The sequence below is a fragment of the Lepus europaeus genome, chromosome 3, assembly GCF_033115175.1.
Source record: "Lepus europaeus isolate LE1 chromosome 3, mLepTim1.pri, whole genome shotgun sequence".
Classification (NCBI taxonomy): domain Eukaryota; kingdom Metazoa; phylum Chordata; class Mammalia; order Lagomorpha; family Leporidae; genus Lepus; species Lepus europaeus.
In genome coordinates this window covers 169225873-169248214 of record NC_084829.1, presented here as the reverse complement: position 1 = coordinate 169248214, position 22342 = coordinate 169225873, and the positions used below count along the sequence as shown (strand labels likewise).

Genomic DNA, 22342 nt, shown 5'->3' with positions numbered 1-22342 from the left:
AGAGTACCTTGGTTCTGTGACATTGGAAACACATTTATGACACTGAAATGAAGCTACCAAGTGGAATGTATGTTTTGCTGTTTTTCCAAATGGGATGAAAAGCACTCTCCAGGGCAGAATTTGCACAAGTCTTAGAATGGGGAAACAAGCAGAAGAGAAAGGCTAAGGGGGGCCTCCTCTTCCATTGTATCTCTCTGAGCTGCTTGAAAAAGTACTTTTACAAATGAAAAAACAAACACACCCAAATAAACAGAACCCATGAATTTACATAAAACCACTTGATACTCCATGAGCAGGGGGAAAAAAAAAACACAACAGTTAAACCCAAGAACTGGCCATCTGTGGACGGAATGCCAGTCCACCTGCTTTTCCTCACTTGTCAAAAAAGAACCTAACTTGCTTTGGCTGGGAAATAGGAGGTGCTCAATATATGGAGGTGATGAACATGTGTTTCCTCGGCGACCTTATGCGTTCAGGTAGTTTTACATTCCTTGCAACATAAACAAAATACTGACAGACACACACCAGAATAGTTTCAAGCATTGTATCTAAAATACAACTTTTTTTAAACAGTATGATCACATGACTTACAAGGTGTCGTTCATAACAACAATCTAACACTTTTATAAACTGCATTTATTGTACAGAGTACTCTGAAGAAAGAACAATATGTACAGCCATTTGTTTTCATTAATATATCTATTCATTCTGTCCTGCAATACTGGAAAGGCGGAATGTGTCTGGCACAAAAATAACCCCTAGGAGTTACAAATTAGAAAAACAACACTTTTAAAAAAGATTTTTACTTTCCTGGTAGAAATATAAAAACTGGTTTATGGGGAAAAATTAAACAAAATAAAAAGTCCAATCAATTATACAGGTGGCTTTAACACTTAAAAGTTTTGTCCCTTAAACCAACTTGTCAACAGCAGTGTTTAAAACCTAAATATAAATAAACGGGCAGCACTGCCCGGATAGCAGCACAGTAGGAGCAACTCACAGTAATGCTGCGTGGTGTTCTCAGTGCAGAAACAATGCCCTCCCTAGGGTCCCCAGGCGGGACACACTCGAAAGAGCATCGCCTGGTGCCGTGACCTGCAACTGAACCTCCATCTTCTCAACACCACCATTGAAAGGTACCAAACTGATTTGTATAAAAAACATGTGGGTGGGGGAGGCAGAAGTACATGACAGCCATTACGTCGTCTTCCGGAATCCCTTTAGAATAGGGTAGATGTTTTCAAATGCTTCGTAGATTTCTGCTCTGACTTTAGCACCTACAAAGGCAAAAGAGTGTGAAAAGGCATTTCTCAACATCTTAAGGTGGTAAAATTATTATCTTAAAACAAAACTGCAAGCACAATTTTCTCTACACTCAGTTAGTTTTACAATTATAGGCATTGAAACTTTAATGGTGGCATCCCTCATCATACCCCAATCACTCCTCAGATGGCTGCAATGGCCAGAGCTGGGCCAATCTGAAGTTAGGAGTCAGGAGCTCCTTCCAGGTCTCCCATGTGGGTGCAGGGGCCCAAGGGCTTGGGCCGTTTTCTACTGCTTTCCCAGGCCATAGCAGAGAGCTGGATCTGAAGTGGAGCAACTGGGACTCAAACCAGCACCCAAAAGGGATGCTGGCACTGTAGGCAGTGGCTTTACCAGCTACATCACAATTCCGGCCCCTCTAAAATATTTTCTTAAAATGATTTTGTACATTACAACAGCAATGCTTATGGGGACTCCAGCTCCCACTCTACAGCTCATTGCTACACAACCAGAGTACCCTGGCAGGGCAGCAGCGAGAGTGACTGGATCTCAACGTCCCAACTGCTGCCTTCAAGTCAGCACTTCTGAATCTTCCTTTCTTCTCATAATGACACTGCCTACAAACCCATGGAAGATACCTGCTCTTACCCAGTGCCAGGCTCATTTCCCCTCCCCAATGGAGGTCATGCTTTGACCGAAGGCCCAGTAGGGCTGTGTCACATCCCCCTGCTCTCACTTCTTCCCAGCAGTGGATACTTTTCTCTTAGAGTAAGCACAGGAGAAAGAGGATAAAGGTTGGCAGCCAACTATTCAACGCTGTGAAATTCCTTTCAGCTCTGAGAAAATGCCCACCTTTAAATTCATTCAAACTTTCAGGTGCTAATTCCCATTAGAACTTACCTGTTAATACAACTTTCCCAGAAACAAAAATAAGGAGAACGATTCTGGGTTTGATCATTCTGTAGATTAAACCAGGAAATAACTCTGGCTCATAACTAGAAGGAAAATGGCAAAAACAGTTTAGAAATGAAGTTTCCCATGCTTTAGGGTTAAATAAATCAACAAGCTAACTCATTCCACAACACATCCAGGAAGAGAGCACTTACAGCAAGTGAGCCTGAGCTGCATCCACGCCTGGGACCAGCCAGTGGCTGGCTGCCCTCTATCACTTCACCATCTCCTCTTTCTGAGAGAAAGAGCTGTGTATTTGTTCTGTAGAATGCAATTCTTACCAAGATTGATTCTGGCTGAGTTTAGATAAATCTACATAAAATCATTTATTTCTTTTTTTAAAAAGATTGATTTATTTATTTGAAAGGCAGAGTTCAGAATGAGAGAGATCTTTGGCCAGGCCAAAGCTAGGAGCTTCATCCTGATCTCCCACATGGGTGTGTCAGGAGCCCAAGCACTTGGGCCATCTTCCACTGCTTTCACAGGTGCATTATCAGGGAGCTAGATCAGAAATGGAGCACCTGAGTCTCGAACTGGCGCCGATATGGAGCAGTTTTACCCACTACATACACAACACCAGCCCCAAATCATTTATTTCTAAAATCCAACAGTGACAATTTGCCTTCTTCTAAATTTATTTTAATTGAATATTTATCCATATTTATGAGTACAGTAAGAAAATCTGATACAGCTGCACAAGGTGTAATGATAAAATAGGGTAATTAGCATTTCCATCTCCTCACTTATCATGTCTGTGTGTTGGGAACCTTTACACACTTGTCTAGTTGTTTTGATATAGACAGTTTTGCTTTTAATCTTATCTCACTTCCTTAAATGGAATATCCTCTAGCTGTCAATTTTGGCCAAGTAATTTATGTGATGCACCAGATACCATACTCCAGTTACATGGTCTGATCGAATAGACTGTTGCTACCTCCTATTCTAACTTCATAATCTCATTTTTCTAGTTCAGAGGTTCTGAAAACCAGGTGTCCTGTGTCTGTGCAGCCTGAGGAAGAGCAGCAAGGGCGGGCATCTCAACTCAGGTGGGCATTTCCCAGAACACTGAGGCTGGTCAATGAGCCTGCAGCACAGAGAGCCACGTGACGCTGCAAGGTGGGAAGGACTGCCTGCCTTGAGTCTTCCAAATAAATGGAAAGAATGTTCCCATCACCCCCCTTCACATTTTGTCAGCAGAGCTGATATAATGTTGACTAAAAGGGAAGATTCAAACTGGGAAAAACTAATGCAAGAAGCTGTCGATTCAACTCAAGCATTTGCTGAGCCATAAAATGGTAAAAAGTGGAAACAAGTCATTCCAGTGCAGAGGAGTTTTGGGTATTGCTACTGATACAGCAGGAGGAGGCTGATAGGGGGACAGCATCACAACTCCGCCTGCCTCACCGGTTCTTACTCCCTACATAGCTTGCTTGTGTTTTATCCTGAAACAGACTAAGGAGATTACAAATGTGTCCCAGCCCAAAGCAGAGTACATCCCCGCTCACCTGCTGAACTGCTGGTGGGTGAGCACCAGGCCTTCCAGCCGTATGGGGAACTTCACGTCACAGCTCCCCACCATGTTCTGAATCTTGAAGTCCAAGAACTTAGCTGGAAAACCCAGCTTCTGCACAACTCTGGCATATTTTCTTGCTGCTAGTCTAGACTGTTCTTCACTAGAAAAAAGAAAAAAAAATTTAAGTTCTTTATACTCTAATCCAGCTGACATAAATATTTAGATGAGTAATACTAAAAATTCCAAATTAGGAAATGAATAACATATAAACTGGTCACCTTCCTTCCAGCAGGATAAAAGAACAGACATTAACAATTTATTATAAAGTATTCCTGTGTCCTCCAGAGAAAACAGAATGCCCTCTCTTTTAATTCACTGAATTAAGAACAGCCCTAGATTTTACGGAAGTGAAATGTGCAATCATTAGTACATTGTGGGGGCTAGTGCTGTGGCACAGTGAGTTAAGCTGCCGCCTGTGATGCTAGCACCCCATATGAGAGTGCTAGTTTGAGTCCCAGAAGCTCTACTTCCTACCCAGCTCCCCGCAAATGTACTTGGGAAAGAAGGGGACAATGGCTCTTTTTAATGGGAGACCTGGATGGAGTTCCAGGCTCCTGGCTTCAGCCTGGCCCAACCCCAGCTGTTGCAGCCATTTGGGGAGTGAACCAGCAGATGGAAGATCTCTGTCTCTTCCTCTCTCTGTCACTCTGCCTTTCAAATAAATAAAATCTAAATACACACATACACACATACATAGTGGTACACAAATTTCTATGTGAACTTATTTGAAAACTGACAGCTTCATCTCGATAAGAAAACATTGATGAACTTTATTACTGGAAAAAGCACACGAGGGTATTTCAAACAGTTTACAGAAAATGTAATTAAGCTTATTTTGGTGCAAAAATTTTTAATTTCATGCATATGACAATATAATAATTCCTTTTATATCAAGTCTTTTACTTGTGACATCATGTGTTGGATAAATCTATACTTTAGAAACTTACAGTGTATGTAAGAAAAGCAAAATGCATACAATAATGCTATAAATAGGGGCCGGCGCTGTGGTACAGTGGGTTAAAGCCCTGGCCTGAAGTGCCGGCAGCCCATATGGGCACCAGTTCTAGTCCCGGCTGCTCCTCTTCCAATCCAGCTCTCTGCTGTGGCCTGGGAAAGCAGTAGAAGATGGCCCAAGTCCTTGGGCCCCTGCACCCATGTGGGAGACCCGGAAGAAGCTCCTAGCTCCTGGCTTCGGATCAGCGCAGCTCCCACCATTGCAGCCATCTGTGGAGTGAACCATCAGATGGAAGACCTCTCTCTCTCTCTCTGCCTCTCCTCTCTCTGTGTAACTCTGACTTTCAAGTAAAATAAATAAATCCTTAAAAAAAAAAAAAAAGAAATGACAAAGATCAAGTGTACAGGGGCCACAGGTGAGGCACAGAAGATAAGTCCTCAGCATGTGATGCCGGTATCCCCTGCTGGAGTTCAGCTACTTTGCTTCTGATCCATCTTCCTGCTAATGTGCCTGGACAATGATGGAGTTTCTAGCTCTTCACTTCAGCCTGACCCAGACTTGGCTGTTGTTCTCATGCTCATTTAAGGAGTAAACCTGCAGATGGAAGGACTCTGTCACTCTGCCTTTCAAATCAATCAATCAATCTTGTAAACAAACATACAGCCAGTGCTGCCCCCTTCCCCTGGATATTTAATTTGTTGTTTCTTATCTTGTTAGAACAGTCACCCAACTGGATGTAATACTCAGTGTGTAGGTGCCCTGGTACAAATGGGCTAGGCACTGCACGAAGGCTGTCTTGGGAATAAACAGTAGTGCTAGATATGTGCTATAAACCAAGCTTTTATTTCATCCAGGGGGATGCAAGCATCCTGGGGTCAAAGAGGAGACAAGGACAGATCCATGACCTGCCTTCTCGAAAACCAGAGACCAGGAGCCAGAACGTGCACACCAATGGCCTTGCCTTCATTCAACAACTTTCTCTATGGGTTGATACCTCCAAGTGCATTTTAATCAACTTTTATTTTAAAAGTCTTAGTTCATTATGAGCTAATGTTACTAAGTGTCCCTTAATTTTTGACTTCTACCAAGTACATGGGCTCTGCTAAAAAAGTTTAGGACAGTTGGGGCCCCACAGCGCTAACCTTTGGACAGGATGGAATCTCATATGACAGGGGAACACTCCTCACGGCCTGTATCACCCAACATTCACAACTGAACTAGTCCCCATGAGGGCAGGCCAAGCACTGTGGCCAGTGGGCACGTTGCTGCCGCGCTGCCACAGCCAGTGAGATCTGCAATCCTTCACATCATCAGCTGGAAAATCCTGTGATCCTGGATCCACTGTTTTCACTTGAGGACAAATTTGTGTTAAGATATAAAATGTTTTACATAAAAGAATTATTATTAATAGTTTTGCTGTTACGTACGTCAAATACACAAAATCCAAATGAACGTAAGAGTGAACAGCTGTAATGCAGGTCTAGTCCTCATGCTCGACCTTAAATAAAATCAGTGCCGTCTGAAGTGATCAGAATCAGGCATTCTTGAAATAACAAGTAAAGTGCCAGCCTGATAACCAAAAAGCCCTGAGACGTCACCTCTCCCTTCATAACCCAGACCTCAGAATGAACGCCGAAAGGCTACCTCTTGGCTCCTGTGCACACCATTTTCCCAGAACTGAAAATCAGCGCTGTGGTTCGTGGCTCTCTTATTCTCATGATTACAGCAGCAAACCGCTAAAATAAAGAGAATCATTAGTGAGGGCATGCCAACTGCTGATCAGTGTCAGGAGAACTAAGAACATCACAACTACAGGACAGATCTGGCATACCTGATTGCCAAGACTTGTCCTGAACGCTTACTGGTTCTATTGCAGGTAGCCAGGAGTGGAGATTCCACCAAGTCAGGACGTCTGTAAACCTACCTCCTGACTGACAACCTCACCAGAGTGTCTTGTTGCTGCTTCCTATTTGCTGCTGATCATGACTGGCATTTCTAACTAAATTCTGCTGTATTAACACCTACTTTTAGGTAACTAAACCATCAGTCTTTTCTGACTCTGGAAGGAGTTTAAATATCAGATTACACTCATTTCAATATGTAATAAAGTAAAATTTTGTCTCCAGTTGGGCTTTAAAAACATTAATATATTAAACACTTATATAAATGCCAAATAAGAGTAAGTTTTTAGCTCCATTTTATGCTTTGTATGTCTTAAACATGTTAGCTCTTTGAGAAACTTCTTGCAAAAATTGTAACTCAATAGGAAAATATCTCAACTATGGGTTAAATTAATGACCTCAGTAACTAGGTTACATAATAAAAAGCAAAAACTGTCAGATCCTCCCCAAAATTTTTAACTTATGATATTTAATTAAAAACAAGACAGTCATGTAATATTTCTAATCCAGATGACTCTTTGACAAATTAGATTGCTTTTATAATTTTAGCTTAAAAACTGCTGTGCTCCTTCTGATACTACCTATAAAAATGCTATTCCAGGCCAGCGCTGCGGCTCACTTGGCTAATCCTCCACCTGCGGTGCCGGCACCCCAGGGTTCTAGTCCCGGTTGGGGCGCTGGATTCTGTCCTGGTTGCTCCTCTTCCAGGCCAGCTCTCTGCTGTGGTCCGGGAAGGCAGTGGAGATGGCCCAAGTCCTTGGGCCCTGCACCCGCATGGGAGACCAGGAGGAAGCACCTGGCTCCTGGCTTCGGATCGGTGTAGCACGCTGGCCGCGGCAGCCATTTTGGGGGTGAAACAACGGAAAAAGGAAGACCTTTCTCTCTGTTTCTCTCACTAACTCTGCCTATCAAAAAAAAAAAAAAGCTATTCCAGTTTACACAATCCCAGGAAAAGTCCAATTAGTTTGAATTCATAGATTTCTCCCACAATTTTTACCGGTCCATTAACTAGTATTATTAGGTTGGGAGGGCAGAACTTGGTCATCATCCTTCCTCTTTGTGCTACAAGCATCAGCCCTGCAACCCAGTCCCCTTCCAGACACAGATGGTGGGTCCTCTAGAATGGGCACTATTTCCTAAAAAGTATCTTTTCTACTGATGAAAGCACAAAAGCCTCTGACGTATATTCGGGCTGTTATCTTAAATAAGAAACCTTAATTACCCCTCCCCAATTTTTTTTATTATAAAATATGTAAAGGTTATACAAAGGTAGAAAAAAATATTATGAAAAACTTCCTTGTACCAATATCCAACTTTTTTTTTCCCCCATTTTAAAAATTTTCATACAGTTCAAACTGGTTTCTCTGGTTCCTTCCAGCTGTTTCGCTGCCAGGCCTGGGGGCATGGACTGCTGCTCAGCCAGTCATGTCTTACTCATAAGCCCCTTTCTCAGTTCTCTCACAGGAAGAATTTGGAAGGAAATGACATAAACCACATTATTCCATCCTACCTAGTTTCTAAAACGTAAATAGGATCACACTACATATTCTGCTCTCTGATGTCACATGATCCCCATTATAATGTATATATAAAGTTATCTTGCAGACTGGAGTATTTCTACAGTCTTACATGGCAGAGATTCAACAAGATACCAGATGAATGAATGAACTTGTTACATTCACAAATTTCTAAGATAAAAACGATGTAGATTTTATTTTAGATCTTCATTGTGCTGATGTTAAGAAACCAAAGTGTAACATAAACTTTTTGATCGGGACTTTTACAAGTAAATTTCTGTGTTATTATGTAGTTTGAAATACATAAAAATAGCTCTAACCTTGGGATTATATTCAGCATTTCGGGCACGAAGTGCAATGGTCTTTAGGTCAAGTTTACAACCAAGATTCACTGTGGATACAATATTTCTGCAAGAAATTAGAGAAAACACAATTATTTAACATATTTCACACAGTTATTTAACATATTTAACTTTCAGAGGGTAAGTTGTTGGATGATTATCTAGGAATCTCATTCATTGGCCTTCTCTGTTTTAAATTTACTGTGAAGTGTCACTTCATGCTGAGCATTTTATGTCATCTCCCTCCTCACTTACTACACGTGACAGAGGTGACTGCTAGTATCTCCACATTCAAGAGAGAGAAGCGGAGGTTTCAGGGTAGCGTCGTTGACTCGCAATGCCCATGACTACCAAGCAGCAAAGCCAGGATCTGAGTCTGCAGAGCCATGTCCTTAGCTTCCACTGAGACCCTCTTAACTCCCATCCACAAACTCAAAAACACCACCACTCCACTCTGAAAAGCCATTATTAATCAAGACTTTCTCATTGGTCTAAAAAAAAAATGACTTCAGAAGAATACAAATTCAGTATCTTGGGTAAAAGAAAACACTTTGCTTTTTCTTTTGATAAATGGATATCCCCATTAGCGATTTGGGACCAGTGGAACCTTTTCATTTATGAGTACTCTTTTTTAAAAATTTTTTTTTAAAATTTTTTTGACAGGCAGAGTTAGACAGTGAGAGAGAGAGAGAGATAGAGAGAAAGGTCTTCCTTTTTCCGTAGGTTCACCCCCCAAGTGGCCGCTACGGCTGGCATGTTGCGGCCGGTGCGCTGCACCGATCCAAAGCCAGGAGCCAGGTGCTTCCTCCTGGTCTCTCATGCGGGTGCAGGGCCCAAGGACTTGGGCCATCCTCCACTGCACTCCCGGGCCACAGCAGAGAGCTGGACTGGAAGAGGAGCAACCGGGACAGAACCCAGCGCCCCGACCGGGACTAGAACCCTGGGGTGCCGGCGCTGCAGGCGGAGGATTAGCCTAATGAGCCGCGGCGCTGGCCTGTGAGTACTCTTAAATCATTTCATGAATAACTTAAAAAGGGAATATAGTGAAAAACAATTTTTTTTGAAATTGTAATGAAAATTTAAACAAGCCAACCCAACTGTTTATTCTCTATTTCTCTGGTTTTGAAAATACATATACTTGAAATGGGCAATGCCCTTTGTGTGCAAGCAACCATCTTTTTTTTTTTTTTTTTTGGCTTTTATTTTATTTTTATATACCTACTTAGCAAGCAACTAACTATTAACAGTCACACACTGACCTGAACATGCCATCTTGGGACTACTGACTCTTGGGTAAAACATACAACCAGCAGTTTCTAGCTCTGTTGTTTCTGGTTCTTTTCCTTATAATGCCAAAAACCAATACTCTTGAATACTTCACAGCTCATAATATTTTTAAAAAGAAGACAGCAGTCTGATAGAAAATCTTAAGGCCAATTAGGTTGTTCCATGCAATGAACATTCTCATTTCTACATCATCCATTTCCTTCCAATCACTTCTGTAGACTTGGCTTAGGTGTCTGTCCACTTACGAATGGTCTCAAGTAAACTGGGGTGCATCTATTGCAGACTTACTCATAGAATCTTCATCCATTTCCATTAATTAAATACCTGCCTTAATTCCTAAGATTTCAAGGCCAGTGAATCCCACTCAATAGGCCCTTACTAGATAGTGACTGACCTGGTGCTTTGCGGAGAATCAGAAAGCCTATGACACTGGTGAGAAACACACACCAGACCCAAACTGGATGTAATTTATGACTGAAACCAGAATGGCAAACTTAAAGGCCCATGGGTGTCAGATCTGCATGAATGACAGAGATGAGCTAGCAAGGATTTTCCTCTCTCAGTTTCTAAAATTCAAATTGTGTGGAGTCAAAAAAAAGTGGTGGCAAGATCATGGTCTTTGGGTCATGGGTATGATCCATGATTACGTACCACGTCATTTAAAAAATGATCAGAAATAGCTCACAAAGAGCACACATGTAATAAGGATGAAGTGCAGACAGAAAATATCAGATCTACAGAGACTAGAAAAGAGAACAGAGGTGGTGATGTGATGAATGGGAACCCTTTAATTTGGCCATGGACTTCCTAAAGTACAGCTGTGCACTTCTCAGACTGGTATGTGGAAGCACCTGCCTGTGTTTCCTGCCACCAACCGTACCTCCCTTATCCACAGGATCAGCTTCACTTGGGTGGGAAGCCCACCTGGGACAAAGAGCCACCCTCACCTTGTAGAAAGGACACACATCTTTTAAGATTTACATGCAGCCTTCATTTTATGATGAAAAATGAATTGAATAAAAACAAGCACTACCATGACCTACATTGACACTGTGCATGAGGAACTAAAACACCATGAAGGGGGGCCGGCGCCGTGGCTCACTTGGTTAATCCTCTGCCTGTGGCACCGGCACCCCGGGGTCCAGTCCTGGTTGCTCCTCTTCCAGTCCAGCTTTCTGCTGTGGCCCAGGAGGGCAGTGGAGGATGGCCTAAGTGCTTGGGCCCCTGCACACGCTTGGGAGACCAAGAAGAAGCACCTGGCTCCTGGCTTCGGACTGGCGCGGCGCTGGCCATAGCAGCCATTTGGGGAGTAAACCAACGGAAGGAAGACCTTTCTGTCTCTTTCACTGTCTATAACTCTACCCATCAAATAAATTTTAAAAAATAATAATAAAAAATAAAAAAATAAAAATAAAAAAACACCATGAGGGAAAGAGGCCCCACAAGGCTGCGATAAAGCAAATCAGCTACAGGGAAATGTCTGTAATAACAATGAGATCCAGACTGAGTTTCAATGGCCCAGGTACACAAACACAAGTAAACACATTGCTTAAAAGGGGAGACAACTTAAAAAGGGAAACAACTGTAGCGCAGTAGGCTAAGCTTCCGCCCATGGCACCGGCATCCCATTTGGGTGCCATTTCTTGTCCTGGCTGTTCCTCTTCTGATCCAGCTCTGTTTATGGCCTAGGAAAGGCAGTGGAAGATGGCCCAAGTGCTGGGCCACTGTACCCATGTAGGAGACCCAGAGTAAGTTCCTGGCTCCTGGCTTCAGATCAGCCCAGCTCCGGCCTTTGGGGTGTAAACCAGTGGATGGAAGACCTTTCTGTTTGTCTCTCCCTCTCTATCTGTAATTCTACCTCTCAAACAAATAAGTAAAATCTTAAAAAGAAAAAAACAAAAAACTTTAAAAAAAAAAAAAAAAAGGAAGGCAGCTTTCTTAAGCAGAGATGAAGCAAATTTTGAGACACAATTACCATTAGTGCCACTCTGTTAAATAAATGGATCCATCTGAAAACAGCAAACAGTAATTCAACTCTAAGAGAACCTTTTAGGGCATGGGTGGGGAACCTTTTTTCTGCCAAGGGCCATTTGGGCATTTATAACACCATATACAGGTCATACAAAGTTATCAACTTAAACATCAGCCTGCTAAAGATGTAATGAATTCTGAGTTGTGCCTGAGGTTGCCTTGGCAGGCCCTGAGCAGATCCCGTCACAGGCCTTCCACAGCCCTGGTGCTGGACACGCCCCACCCCTGCTCCAGGGCGAGGGACAGCAGACATACAACACTGGGTACGGTACTCACTGCAGCTGTGGTACAATCCCAGAGCTCTCCGAGGCTGGCGTGGCAGGAGTAATAGGGGTCATGGGGGTCATGGGGGAAGGGTAGAGGGGAGTGGTGCCCGGCAAGGGTGCGGTTGTAAGAGTCTGTGAATGGAAGAGCTGTGGTGTCTGGCCCGAGACCCCCTGCGTCGCTTGCTGGGATGTCGACTGCTGAACCGCAGCTGCAGCGGCTGCCACAGCCTGTTGCTGCTGTTGCTGCTGCTGCTGTTGCTGCTGCTGCTGTTGCTGCTGCTGCCTTTGTTGCTCTTCCAAGATAGACAGACTATTGGTGTTCTGAATAGGCTGCGGTGTCAGTCCTGTGCCGTAAGGCATCATGGGACTAAAGATGGGGATCCCAGGAGTCATGGCGCCCTGTGGAAAGCAAGGCAAATGCCAGGTTAGACTGGCTGGTACTGCATGTCTGTGAAACATGCCTGGTGGAACAGGTAGGAGGTATAAAGACAGATACCCCTCCAGGGATAACAGGATCACTAAACTTTACCGGAAATTTCTTAGAAACATCACTTTCTTCTTTTTTTTAAAGATTTATTTGAAAGTCAGAGTTACACAGAGAGAGGAGAGGCAGAGAGAGGCAGAGAGAGGCAGAGAGAGGCAGAGAGAGAGAGAGAGAGAGAGAGAGAGAGAGAGAGAGAGAGAGAGAGAGAGAGAGAGAGGTCTTCCATCTGATGGTTCACTCCCCATTTTGCTGCAATGGCCAGAGCTGCGCCGATCCAAAGCCAGGAACCTGGAGCTTCTTCTGGGTCTCCCACGCTGGTACAGGGGCCCAAGGACTTGGGCCATCTACTGCTTCCCCAGGCCACAGCAGAGAGCTGGATGGGAAGTGGAGCAGCCAGGTCTCAAAGTGGCACCCACATGGGATGCCGGCGCTTCAGGCTACGGCGTCAATCCGCTGTGCCACAGCGCCGGCCCCCACTTTCTTCTTTAACAGTAAAAAAGAGCTTACAATTTGGAATCGCACTGCCACTTATTACATGTGAGAACTTGAGAAAGTTGCTTAACCTTTCAAACATATCTAGCAGATAATAATGATCTGAGAACATCAGAAAGAATAAGGGAGATAAACAGAGTGAACATACTTTTCTGCTTAAACTTGTGTGGAAGACCTGAAAGAAGCTCCTGGATCCTGGCTTTGGATAGGCACAGCTCCGGCTGTCGTGGCCAATTGGAGAGGGAACCATCAGATGGAAGACCTCTCTTTCTCTCTGCCTCTCCTCTTCTCTCTCTGTGTAACTCTGACTTTCAAATAAATAAATAAATCTTTTAAAAAAAACAAAACTATTATCCTAGCGTATAGATAGCATCCGATCTCAATTTAAGTGGATATGTTCCAGGTTAGATGACAACACAATGACAGGCACACAGGAAACACTGAAGTGCTGGCCACAATGATGATGATTAGTGGAATACTATTCAAAAAGGCTGATCACTTGCTCTTGCAAAAGGGTAAACCAACAAAATTTACCAAATAATATGTTTACTTTTTTTTTAAAGATTTATTTATTTATTTGAAAGTCAGAGTTACACAGAGAGAGAAGGAGAGGCAGAGAGAGAGAGAGAGAGAGAGAGAGAGAGAGAAAGTGTTCTACCTGCTGGTGTACTCCGCAACTGGTCGTAATGGCCAGAGCTGAGCTGATCTGAAGCCAGGAGCCAGGAGCTTCTTCCTGGAATCCACACAGGTGCAGGGGCCAAGCACTTGGGCCATCCTGTACTGCTTTCCCAGGCCATAGGAGAGAGCTGGATCGGAAGTGGAGCAGCCAGAACTCAAACTGCTGCCCATATGGGATGCCAGCACTGCAGGTGGCGGCTTTACCTGCTGTGCCACAGCGCTGGCCCCATCAGTTTACTTTTTACTTCTAAGTATTTACAGACAAAGGTTACACTTAGTAATTTATAAAAAAGCCTTTGGGAAACACAAAACAGCTATTTTTCCTATATTAAAGATAAGAAACCGACATACCCAAACAAGTTAAATGACTTGCCCAAGATCACAGACCTCATGAGTAGATGAGCCAAGGTCACAGCTAGGGTTTCCTGAAACCCAGGCCAATGCTTTCCCGCAACACCAAAATCCTGGGAGCCCACGGAGACTGAAGAGCTCATGATGTCCTTGTGACCCTCAGTGTTACATGCGACATTCTGTGTATTTTCTGGAGAAGGTCTACAGTTTTCATTACATTCTCAAATACATCTAAGACCCCAAAAAGTGCCCAATCCTTTATCCAATGTTTATGTCAAACTGTCTCACCAACATAGTAGCAGGAAAATAAAAGGGGAGGGTGCCGCCGGTGCTATGGCGTAACGGGTAAAGCCACCGCCTGTGGTGCCAGCATCCCATATGGGTGCCAGTTTGAGTCCTGGCTGCTCCACTTCCAAACCAGCTCCCTGCTAATGCACCTGGGAAAGCAGCAGAGGATGGCCCGGGTCCTCGGGCCCCTGCACCCACCTAGGAGACCCAGAAGATACTAATGGCTTCTGGCTTCAGATTGGCTCAGCTCCGGCCGTTGTGGCCACTTGGGGGTGAACCAGTGGATGGAAGATATCTCTGTCTCTATCTCTCCTTGTAACTGTGCCTGTCAAATAAATAAAATAAATCTTTAAAACAAAAACAAATAAAAATAATAGGGGGAATACAAATGTCATATGTCAATTAAAAATATATTTTTTTTACAAAAAAAGAGTACAAGAGGATAAAATCTATCATGTTGCCCTAATAGTACAGACATTATTCCACTGCAGCTGTCACATTATTTTTTAAAAGATGTATTTATTTATTTATTTTTCATGCACCATGATAGAGAGCTTCCATCCACGGATTCACTGCCAAATGGTTGCAATAGCCAGGTTGGGTCCAGGACAAGGCCAGGAGCCAAGAACTCCATCCTGGCCTCACACGTGGGTGACAAGGACGCAAGCATTTGAGCCATCTTCTGCTGCTTTCCCAGGCACATTAGCAAGGAGCTAAATTGGAAACAGAGCAGTCAGGAAAACCAAGCCACAATGCTGGTCCCTCTACTACTTATTTCTATAAAACAGTTGGCTAGGGGAAAAGCTTAGGCCAGTTTAAAAGACTCGGGTTTTAAAATATCTGCCTTTTTTTAGATAAGATGTAAAAATTAACTCTAAATACATCACAGATACACATGTAAGGACTACAACTGTAAGAGAAGAAATTCTTATGATATTTCAGGGAGAAAAAGTCTTCTTAGGACACAAAAACACTAACCATGAAGACAAATGATAAATTGGACTTCAGAAAAAAATAAACTTCTGCTCTTTGAAAGACACCTTTGTAGTGCAGTGGGTTGAGGTGCCACTTGGGATGCTCCCATCCCATATCACAGTGCTCAGTCCAGTCTTGGCTCCTCTGTTTCTGATCCACCTTCCTGCTAATGCACCTAGGAGGCATCAGATGACAGCTCAAGTGCTTGGGTCCCTGCCATCCATGTGGGAGATTGGGATGGAGTTCCTGGCTCCAAGCTCAATCCCATCTGTTTTGGCCATCTGGAAACTGAACCAGCGGGAGGAAGATCTCTATCACTCTGCCTTTCAAATGAAATAAAACAGATCTTTAAAAAAATAAATTAAAAAGCAAGGCACATACTACATTACAGGAATCTCAAACTAGTAAACAGAACACATGAAGCACTCTTACCACTCAATAAAAGAACAGGAAAAAATAAGCCAATAAAAATGGCAGAGGTAAATGACATTTTACAAAGGAAGACAAATAGATGGCCAATGCATATGTAACAAGATGCTCAGGATTGTTAGCCATCAGGAAAATACAAATTAAAATCACAATGAGGGGGCTGGCTCTGTGGCGCAGCAGGTTAAAGCCCTGGCCTGAAGTGCCAGCATCCCATATAGGCGTCGGTTCTAGTCCCGGCTGCTCCTCTTCTGATCCAGCTTTCTGCTATGGCCTGGGAAAGCAGTAGAAGATGGCCCAAGTCCTTGGGTCCCTGTACCCACATGGGAGACCCGGAAGAAGCTCTTGGATTGGCGCAGCTCCAGCTGTTGAGGCCATCTGGGGAGTGAACCAGTGGATGGAAGACCTCTTTCTCTGTCTCTACCTCTCTCTGTAACTCTTTCAAATAAATAAAGTAAATCTTTAAAAAAAAAAAAAATCACAATGAGGGGGCCAATGTTGTGGTGCACAGTGGGTTTTGCCATGGCCTGCAACGCCAGCATCCCATACAAGTACTGGTTCAAGTCTCGGCTGCTCCACTTCCAATCCAGCTTCCTGCTAATGCACCTGGGAAAGCAGTAGAAGATGGCCTAAGTGCCTGTATCCCTGCTACTCTCAAGAGAGACCCAGAGCTCTAGGCTCTTGGTTTTAGTGTGGCCCACCCCAGCCACTGCAACCTTTTGGGGAGCGAACCAGTGGATGTAAGATTCTCTCTCTCCCTCCCTCCATGTCGCTCTGCCTTTCAAATAAATAAATCTTTTAAATAAATAAATAAAGTCACAATGAAATACTACTAGGATGCTAAAAGTAAAGACTAACAGCCCAAAGTGTAAGTAAGGCTATAGAGCAACTGAAACTCTTCTGCACTGCTGACAGAAGTGGAAAACAGCACAGCCACTTTAGAAAACAAGCAATTTTTAACAGCTAACACACAGGCTTATGTACGACCTTGTAACACCACTGCTAAGTGTTTACTCAAAAGAAATAAAAACACGGTAAATACAAATGTTTATACTTCCTCTCTCTTTAATAGCTCCCAAACTGGAAACATCCTCAGTGTCAACAGATGAAGAATGGCTCAACCAGGGCATATCCATACAGTGTGGGACTACTTGGCAATGAAAAGCAATTAACCATTGATGCACAACAGCTATACTGGAGAAAGAAAGCAGACACACAAGAAAGCACACTGGGGCCAGTGCTGTGGTGTAGCGGGTAAAGCCACCACCTAAAGTGCCGGCATCCCATATGGGTGCCGGTTCAAGTCCTGGCTGCTCCACTTCCTATCCAGCTCTCTGCTATGGCCTGGGAAAGCAGTAGAAGATGGCCCCAGTCCTTGGGCCCCTGTACCCATGTGGGGACACCTGGAGGAAGCTCCTGGCTCTGGATTGGCACAGCTCCGGCCGTTGCGGCCATCTGGGGAGTGGACCAGTGGATGGAAGACCTCTCTCTCTGCCTCTCCTTCTTTATCTATGTAACTCTTTCAAATAAATAAATCTTTAAAAAAAAAAAACAAAAAACACTGCTTTCCATTCACGTGAAATTCCAAAATGACAGAACTAATCATTGGCATTAAACAGCAAATTTATAAGTCATGTGAGGCAGGAGAGTGACTGTGAAAGGGCCACAGGGACTTTTTAGGGTAACTGAAATGCTCTGTCATTTACACAGGTGTAAAAAATTAAAGCATGCACTTAAAATGGATGTTTTCTCTCTATATAAGTTATACCTCAGAGATTAAATTTAGAACTTTCAACATAAATGGGAAAAAATAAAAAGCAATTTGGCAAGAGTGACTTTCAAAATTTAAAAACCTATAATCATTTGTACAATCTCAAAAGTATTTCTTCAAAGAATGTTTTATAGACAAATACATAATTTAGCTTCCAGACTCCACAAATAAAGCACTACTAAACAAAAGCCAAACAGAACCTCTCACGGGATCAGGGGGCTTAGAAAACACATGCAAAACCACTTTCAATATCAGACCTCCCTTCCCTGTGATGACATTTCTGGAAACCAAGAGGTGCAGGCTCCCTGGCACCCGGCCCAGCACTATTACCTGAGGGGAGGCCAAGCCCTGAGCATACGGGGGCAGGCTGTTGTTTTGATCCATCGTGTCCACTTTCTTCTTAGCAAACCAGAATCTCTTGACCTGGAACTCGTGTCAGCATTCAGTCTTCTCTGATCATCCCAGCACACTCTTAGTAACTTCCTCAATTATCGGGGTTATCCTCAGCCACCAGGAAGCAGTGATGTTGCGCTGAAAGAAGTTTGAGGTCTAATGTGAGGATATAGCTAACATGCACAGTCTCACACGCCAGTTTTGTGTTACACAGAACATAAACAAGGAAACCAGTGAAGCTATTTGGGAATGCATTTCTTTTTACTTTACATCCTAAAGCATTACACCTTTCATGTTTCCTATGATTAGGTCCAAAACTGCCCAAAAAATTTTTCTTACACGTTTAACTTACACTGTCTGGTAAAGCTCAAAATCAAGGAGTCATAACCAGAGTTAAAAGCTTTTGGAGGGGGCCGATGCTGTGATGCAGTGAATTAAAGCCCTGGCCTGCAGTGCCAGCACCCCGTATAGGCGCTGGTTCGAGTCTCGGCTGCTCTACTTCTGATCTAGCTCTCTGCTATGGCCTGGGAAAGCAGTAGAGTATGGCCCAAGGCTTTGGGCCCCTGCACCTGCGTGGGAGACTCGGAGGAAGCTCCTGGCTTCTGGCTTCGGACCAGCTGTTGCGGCCATTTGGAGAGTGAACCAGCAGATGGAAGATCTCTTTCTCTCTCTGTAACTCTTTCAAATAAATATAATAAATCTTAAATGAAAAAAAAAAAAACTTTTGGAGGAACACACCTAGATAATTCCCAAGGAAAATGTGCTATCAAGGCATAATATTTATGAAGCGTGGTACACACAGCACAGTGCTAAGGCCAAGTTCAGGTGTATAAATATGCTGCTCAATTTTATAGCCTCTGTAATGTCTTGGACATAAAGTTCAATAAATACGGAGTTGCACCCGATATAGTTTAGCATGAAAAAAGCTGTGCAGACACAATGATAAATAAGATATTTTTATAAATACAGCAATCTTACCTCTTTAGAATACATTAGCCACAAACTGTGCCTATATCCGGCTTTTCTCAAATCATTTCTACTACAGACCTGAACCTACTTCCTGATGAAAGAACCCAGCGACTAGTGAAAAACCTTTTCAGCACAGTTCACTTCAACCTGCTGGCTGTGAAAACTGCGCACCATGGGGGTTGGCTGGCTGAGTTAAAATAAAACATCAAGTACAAACACAGAACAATATTAGCTACTATTATTGGTTTTCATTCCAACATAGCGCTCATAGGTCTCAAAGGTGCAAGTTGTTCAAAGACCCATGTGCACTTCAAGTTGTGCTGGTGCAGAGTAAGCACTCAGATGTATGCTGAGTGAACAGAAGAATCATCACTTTGAGAGGGCCAAGGGCCCTGAAAGCTATCTATTCTATACACTCATCACTTTAAAACAGACACACACAAAAAAGCTCAACTTCTGAAAAGAAATGTACAGATACAGACGTTGCTGTAGTAACAGAAGTGCTGGTGACGTACAGATGAAGAGGACACTGTCGGCATCAAGTAGTTCACTATGCAAATTGCTTAACGACTGCTGTACTAGTGATAAAAGTTGTAACAGCAGATACCCGCTAAGTTCATCTCTTCGAGAAACCAGCATGCACGTCTGTAACCTCTGCACCCAGCACCATGTCTTGCACATACAACAGCAAAGAACACACAGAAAATGGAATACAGATGTGTTTAGTCTGGTCCAAACAATTTTGAAATCGGTGTATAATTTTTCACGATGCACGCTTTCCATGAACTTCTTGGAGAGCCCTTTAGTTCACTCATGGCTCATGAACGAACGCATGTACGCCAGAGGAGACAGGACAGACTAACAGACGAGTGCTCTGAAGAGAGGGCCTGTTTTCACAAAGGACTGTGCAACCTGGGTCTGGCAAGGTGAGTAGGAACTCATGAATCAGCGGCTCTGGCAACAGAGAAATTAAACGAGACGAGGATGGAGAGAGCGAGCAGCGCGCAGCAGCAAGCAACATGGGGTCACACGGGCAGCAGGCGCAGCACCAGCACCCCAGCCTTGGCACGCGTGGGGATACATCGGGGCAGTGAAGCCGAGGGCCGCAAGCCCAGTTTCGGGGTCACTGCCACGGCTGCGGCAAGAGAAGATGAAGGCAGGATCACAGCACCCCGACTGCGCCGAGACTGTCCCAGACCCCTGTTCTGAGAGCTCCGGCCACGCGCTCACCGTCTTCCCCTCCCTGCACAGGGAAACTACGCTAGGCGCCTCACTGCACTGACTCCCTTCAACAGAGGCTCGTGTGCGAGGTCTTCATCTTCCGGAAACCCAAGACCAGGCTGCTGTGTCTTCTGAGGTCATCCAATGAACTTCGTCTACTCCCGCGCGGCCGCACACGCAGCCGGGCGGGATCCTCTCCCGGAGGGGCCTCCCTGGCCGTCTAAGGACGGAGGTGCGCGTCTGCCTCGGAAGTCCACCGCGCCTAAAGGCTCGGACTTCCACAAATCGTTAGCAAGTGTCACGCACGACTGTAAAATAAAACCGACCCCTGCGGGTAGCGAAGCCAGCGGGCACGGCCAGCGAGGATGGGCGGAGGGTGTCAGCCAGGCGGCGCAGGCTCCGGGTCTGCCCCAGCCCGTGCGGGGAGAAGCCGCTTTCCACCCACAGCACAGCCGCGCACCGGGATGGAGCGGCGGCCGAGCGGCCGGTACAGGCCCGAGCGGCGGCGGCGCGAGCGAGAGGAACCTCGGTCCCCGCGGGGCCTGCGCGCCCATTCCGCCCACCGCCCCGGGGCCTCGCTGCAGCGGCCGCCTCCGCCAGCGCCCTCGGAAAAGAGAGAGTTAAAGGGCCAGGTACCTGGGGTGCCGGCAGAGATCATCAAGGGCCTGCGGAAGCGAAGTTAAGCCGCAGGCTGCTCAGGCCCCGCCACAGCAACCCTAACCGACCCCACCGAACTCCAGGCGCGCGCTGATAATGTCACTTCCGCCAGTTCTGTCCGCGGCGTCAGCAGGCTGCACGCGCTGAAGGCGCGGCCATGGTAAGTGTGGGCGCCGGATCCTTCCGGTTTCTCCCGGGCGCTTGGCTCAAGGGAAATGAGGGGCGGAGCTCGTCGGAGTTCCGGGGCGGGGCCTCCCCTCCATAACCTTTTCTAATTGGTGCTTTCTGGAAGTAAGGAAAGTTAATAATTTAAAAATTTTTTTAAACCAACTAGAGGTGTAACCTTTGGCAAGTTAACATTTGCGCCTCTGACCTCTCCGCCTCGGGTTCTTTTTATTTTAGGACGAGTTCTCTCTCGTCTAAATCTGTTTTCTCTTTGACATTTTATTTTGAAAGGTAGACGCGGAGCAGTCTCCTCCTAGTGCCCGGAAAGCCCTGGCCAGGCCAGTGTCCCGCGTGGGTGGCGCCCGGCGTCCCGGGCGGTGGCGTCGTGGAGCGGCCGCGAGGCCCAGGGAGTGCTTCTCGCCGCGGGTGTGGGCCCCTCCACCACACACGTCGTGGCTGCCGCTCCCCTCTGCGGCCACTCAGACACGACCGCGGGGCAGGCTGTGCCGCAGGGAGGTCGCACACATTTCCGGAGTCCGGACAGCGCCTGGCAGCACGGTGACCTACGGAGACCAGAGCGAGTGCAGCACTGGACTTCGTCGAAGACAGGCCGGCTCTGGCCTCGTTCTCCTTGGCAGTAAAGCGCGGGAGAGTGGTAGCTGTGGGACCCGCAAGGAGGGGAGGCCTACACTCCCGGGAACGGAGAGGCCTACACTTCCGGGGAACGGAGAGGCCTACACTCCCGGGTAATGGAGAGGCCCACACTCCCGGGGAATGGAGAGGCCCACACTCCCGGGAATGGAGAGGCCCACACTCCCGGGAATGGAGAGGCCCACACTCCCGGGGACGGAGAGGCCTACACTCCCGGGAACGGAGAGGCCTACACTCCCGGGGACGGAGAGGCCTACACTCCCGGGAACGGAGAGGCCTACACTTCCGGGGAACGGAGAGGCCTACACTTCCGGGGAATGGAGGGGCCTACACTCCCGGGAATGGAGAGGCCTACACTCCCGGGAATGGAGAGGCCTACACTCCCGGGAACGGAGAGGCCCACACTCCCGGGAACGGAGAGGCCTACACTTCCGGGGAACGGAGAGGCCTACACTCCCGGGAATGGAGAGGCCTACACTCCCGGGAATGGAGAGGCCTACTTCCAGGGAAGAAAGCCCCTGTCAGGGTCCCTGCCGGTGCCTCAAGGTCAACCAGTGAGGACCAGACCCGCCTCTACCTTTAACCCCCACCCTGACTCTAAAAGGAGCCCTCCCAACCTCTGACGCGCGACTTCCCGGCCCCGCTGTGTTGCTCCGTTGGGGCCGTGGAACCCCAATAAAAGCCTGTGAATGAATTGGTTCGTCTGCCTGGGAAGATCTGTTACGTGCCGGACACC

At 45.7% G+C, this 22342-nt stretch overlaps 1 protein-coding gene across 1 annotated transcript; it reads right to left on the bottom strand.

Moving 5' to 3' along the window:
• Window positions 1-365: 365 nt before the first annotated feature.
• Window positions 366-20896, bottom strand: TBP (TATA-box binding protein). The gene is made up of 8 exons (XM_062187063.1): window positions 20770-20896; window positions 17881-18081; window positions 12096-12484; window positions 8481-8568; window positions 6387-6478; window positions 3720-3887; window positions 2164-2258; window positions 366-1277 (listed from the first exon to the last, which is right to left on the bottom strand). The coding sequence occupies exons 2-8, from the start codon at window positions 17932-17934 to the stop codon at window positions 1198-1200; spliced, it is 966 nt and encodes a 321-aa protein (XP_062043047.1). The 5' UTR covers window positions 17935-18081; window positions 20770-20896; the 3' UTR covers window positions 366-1197.
• Between the last annotated feature and the right edge of the window lie 1446 nt (window positions 20897-22342).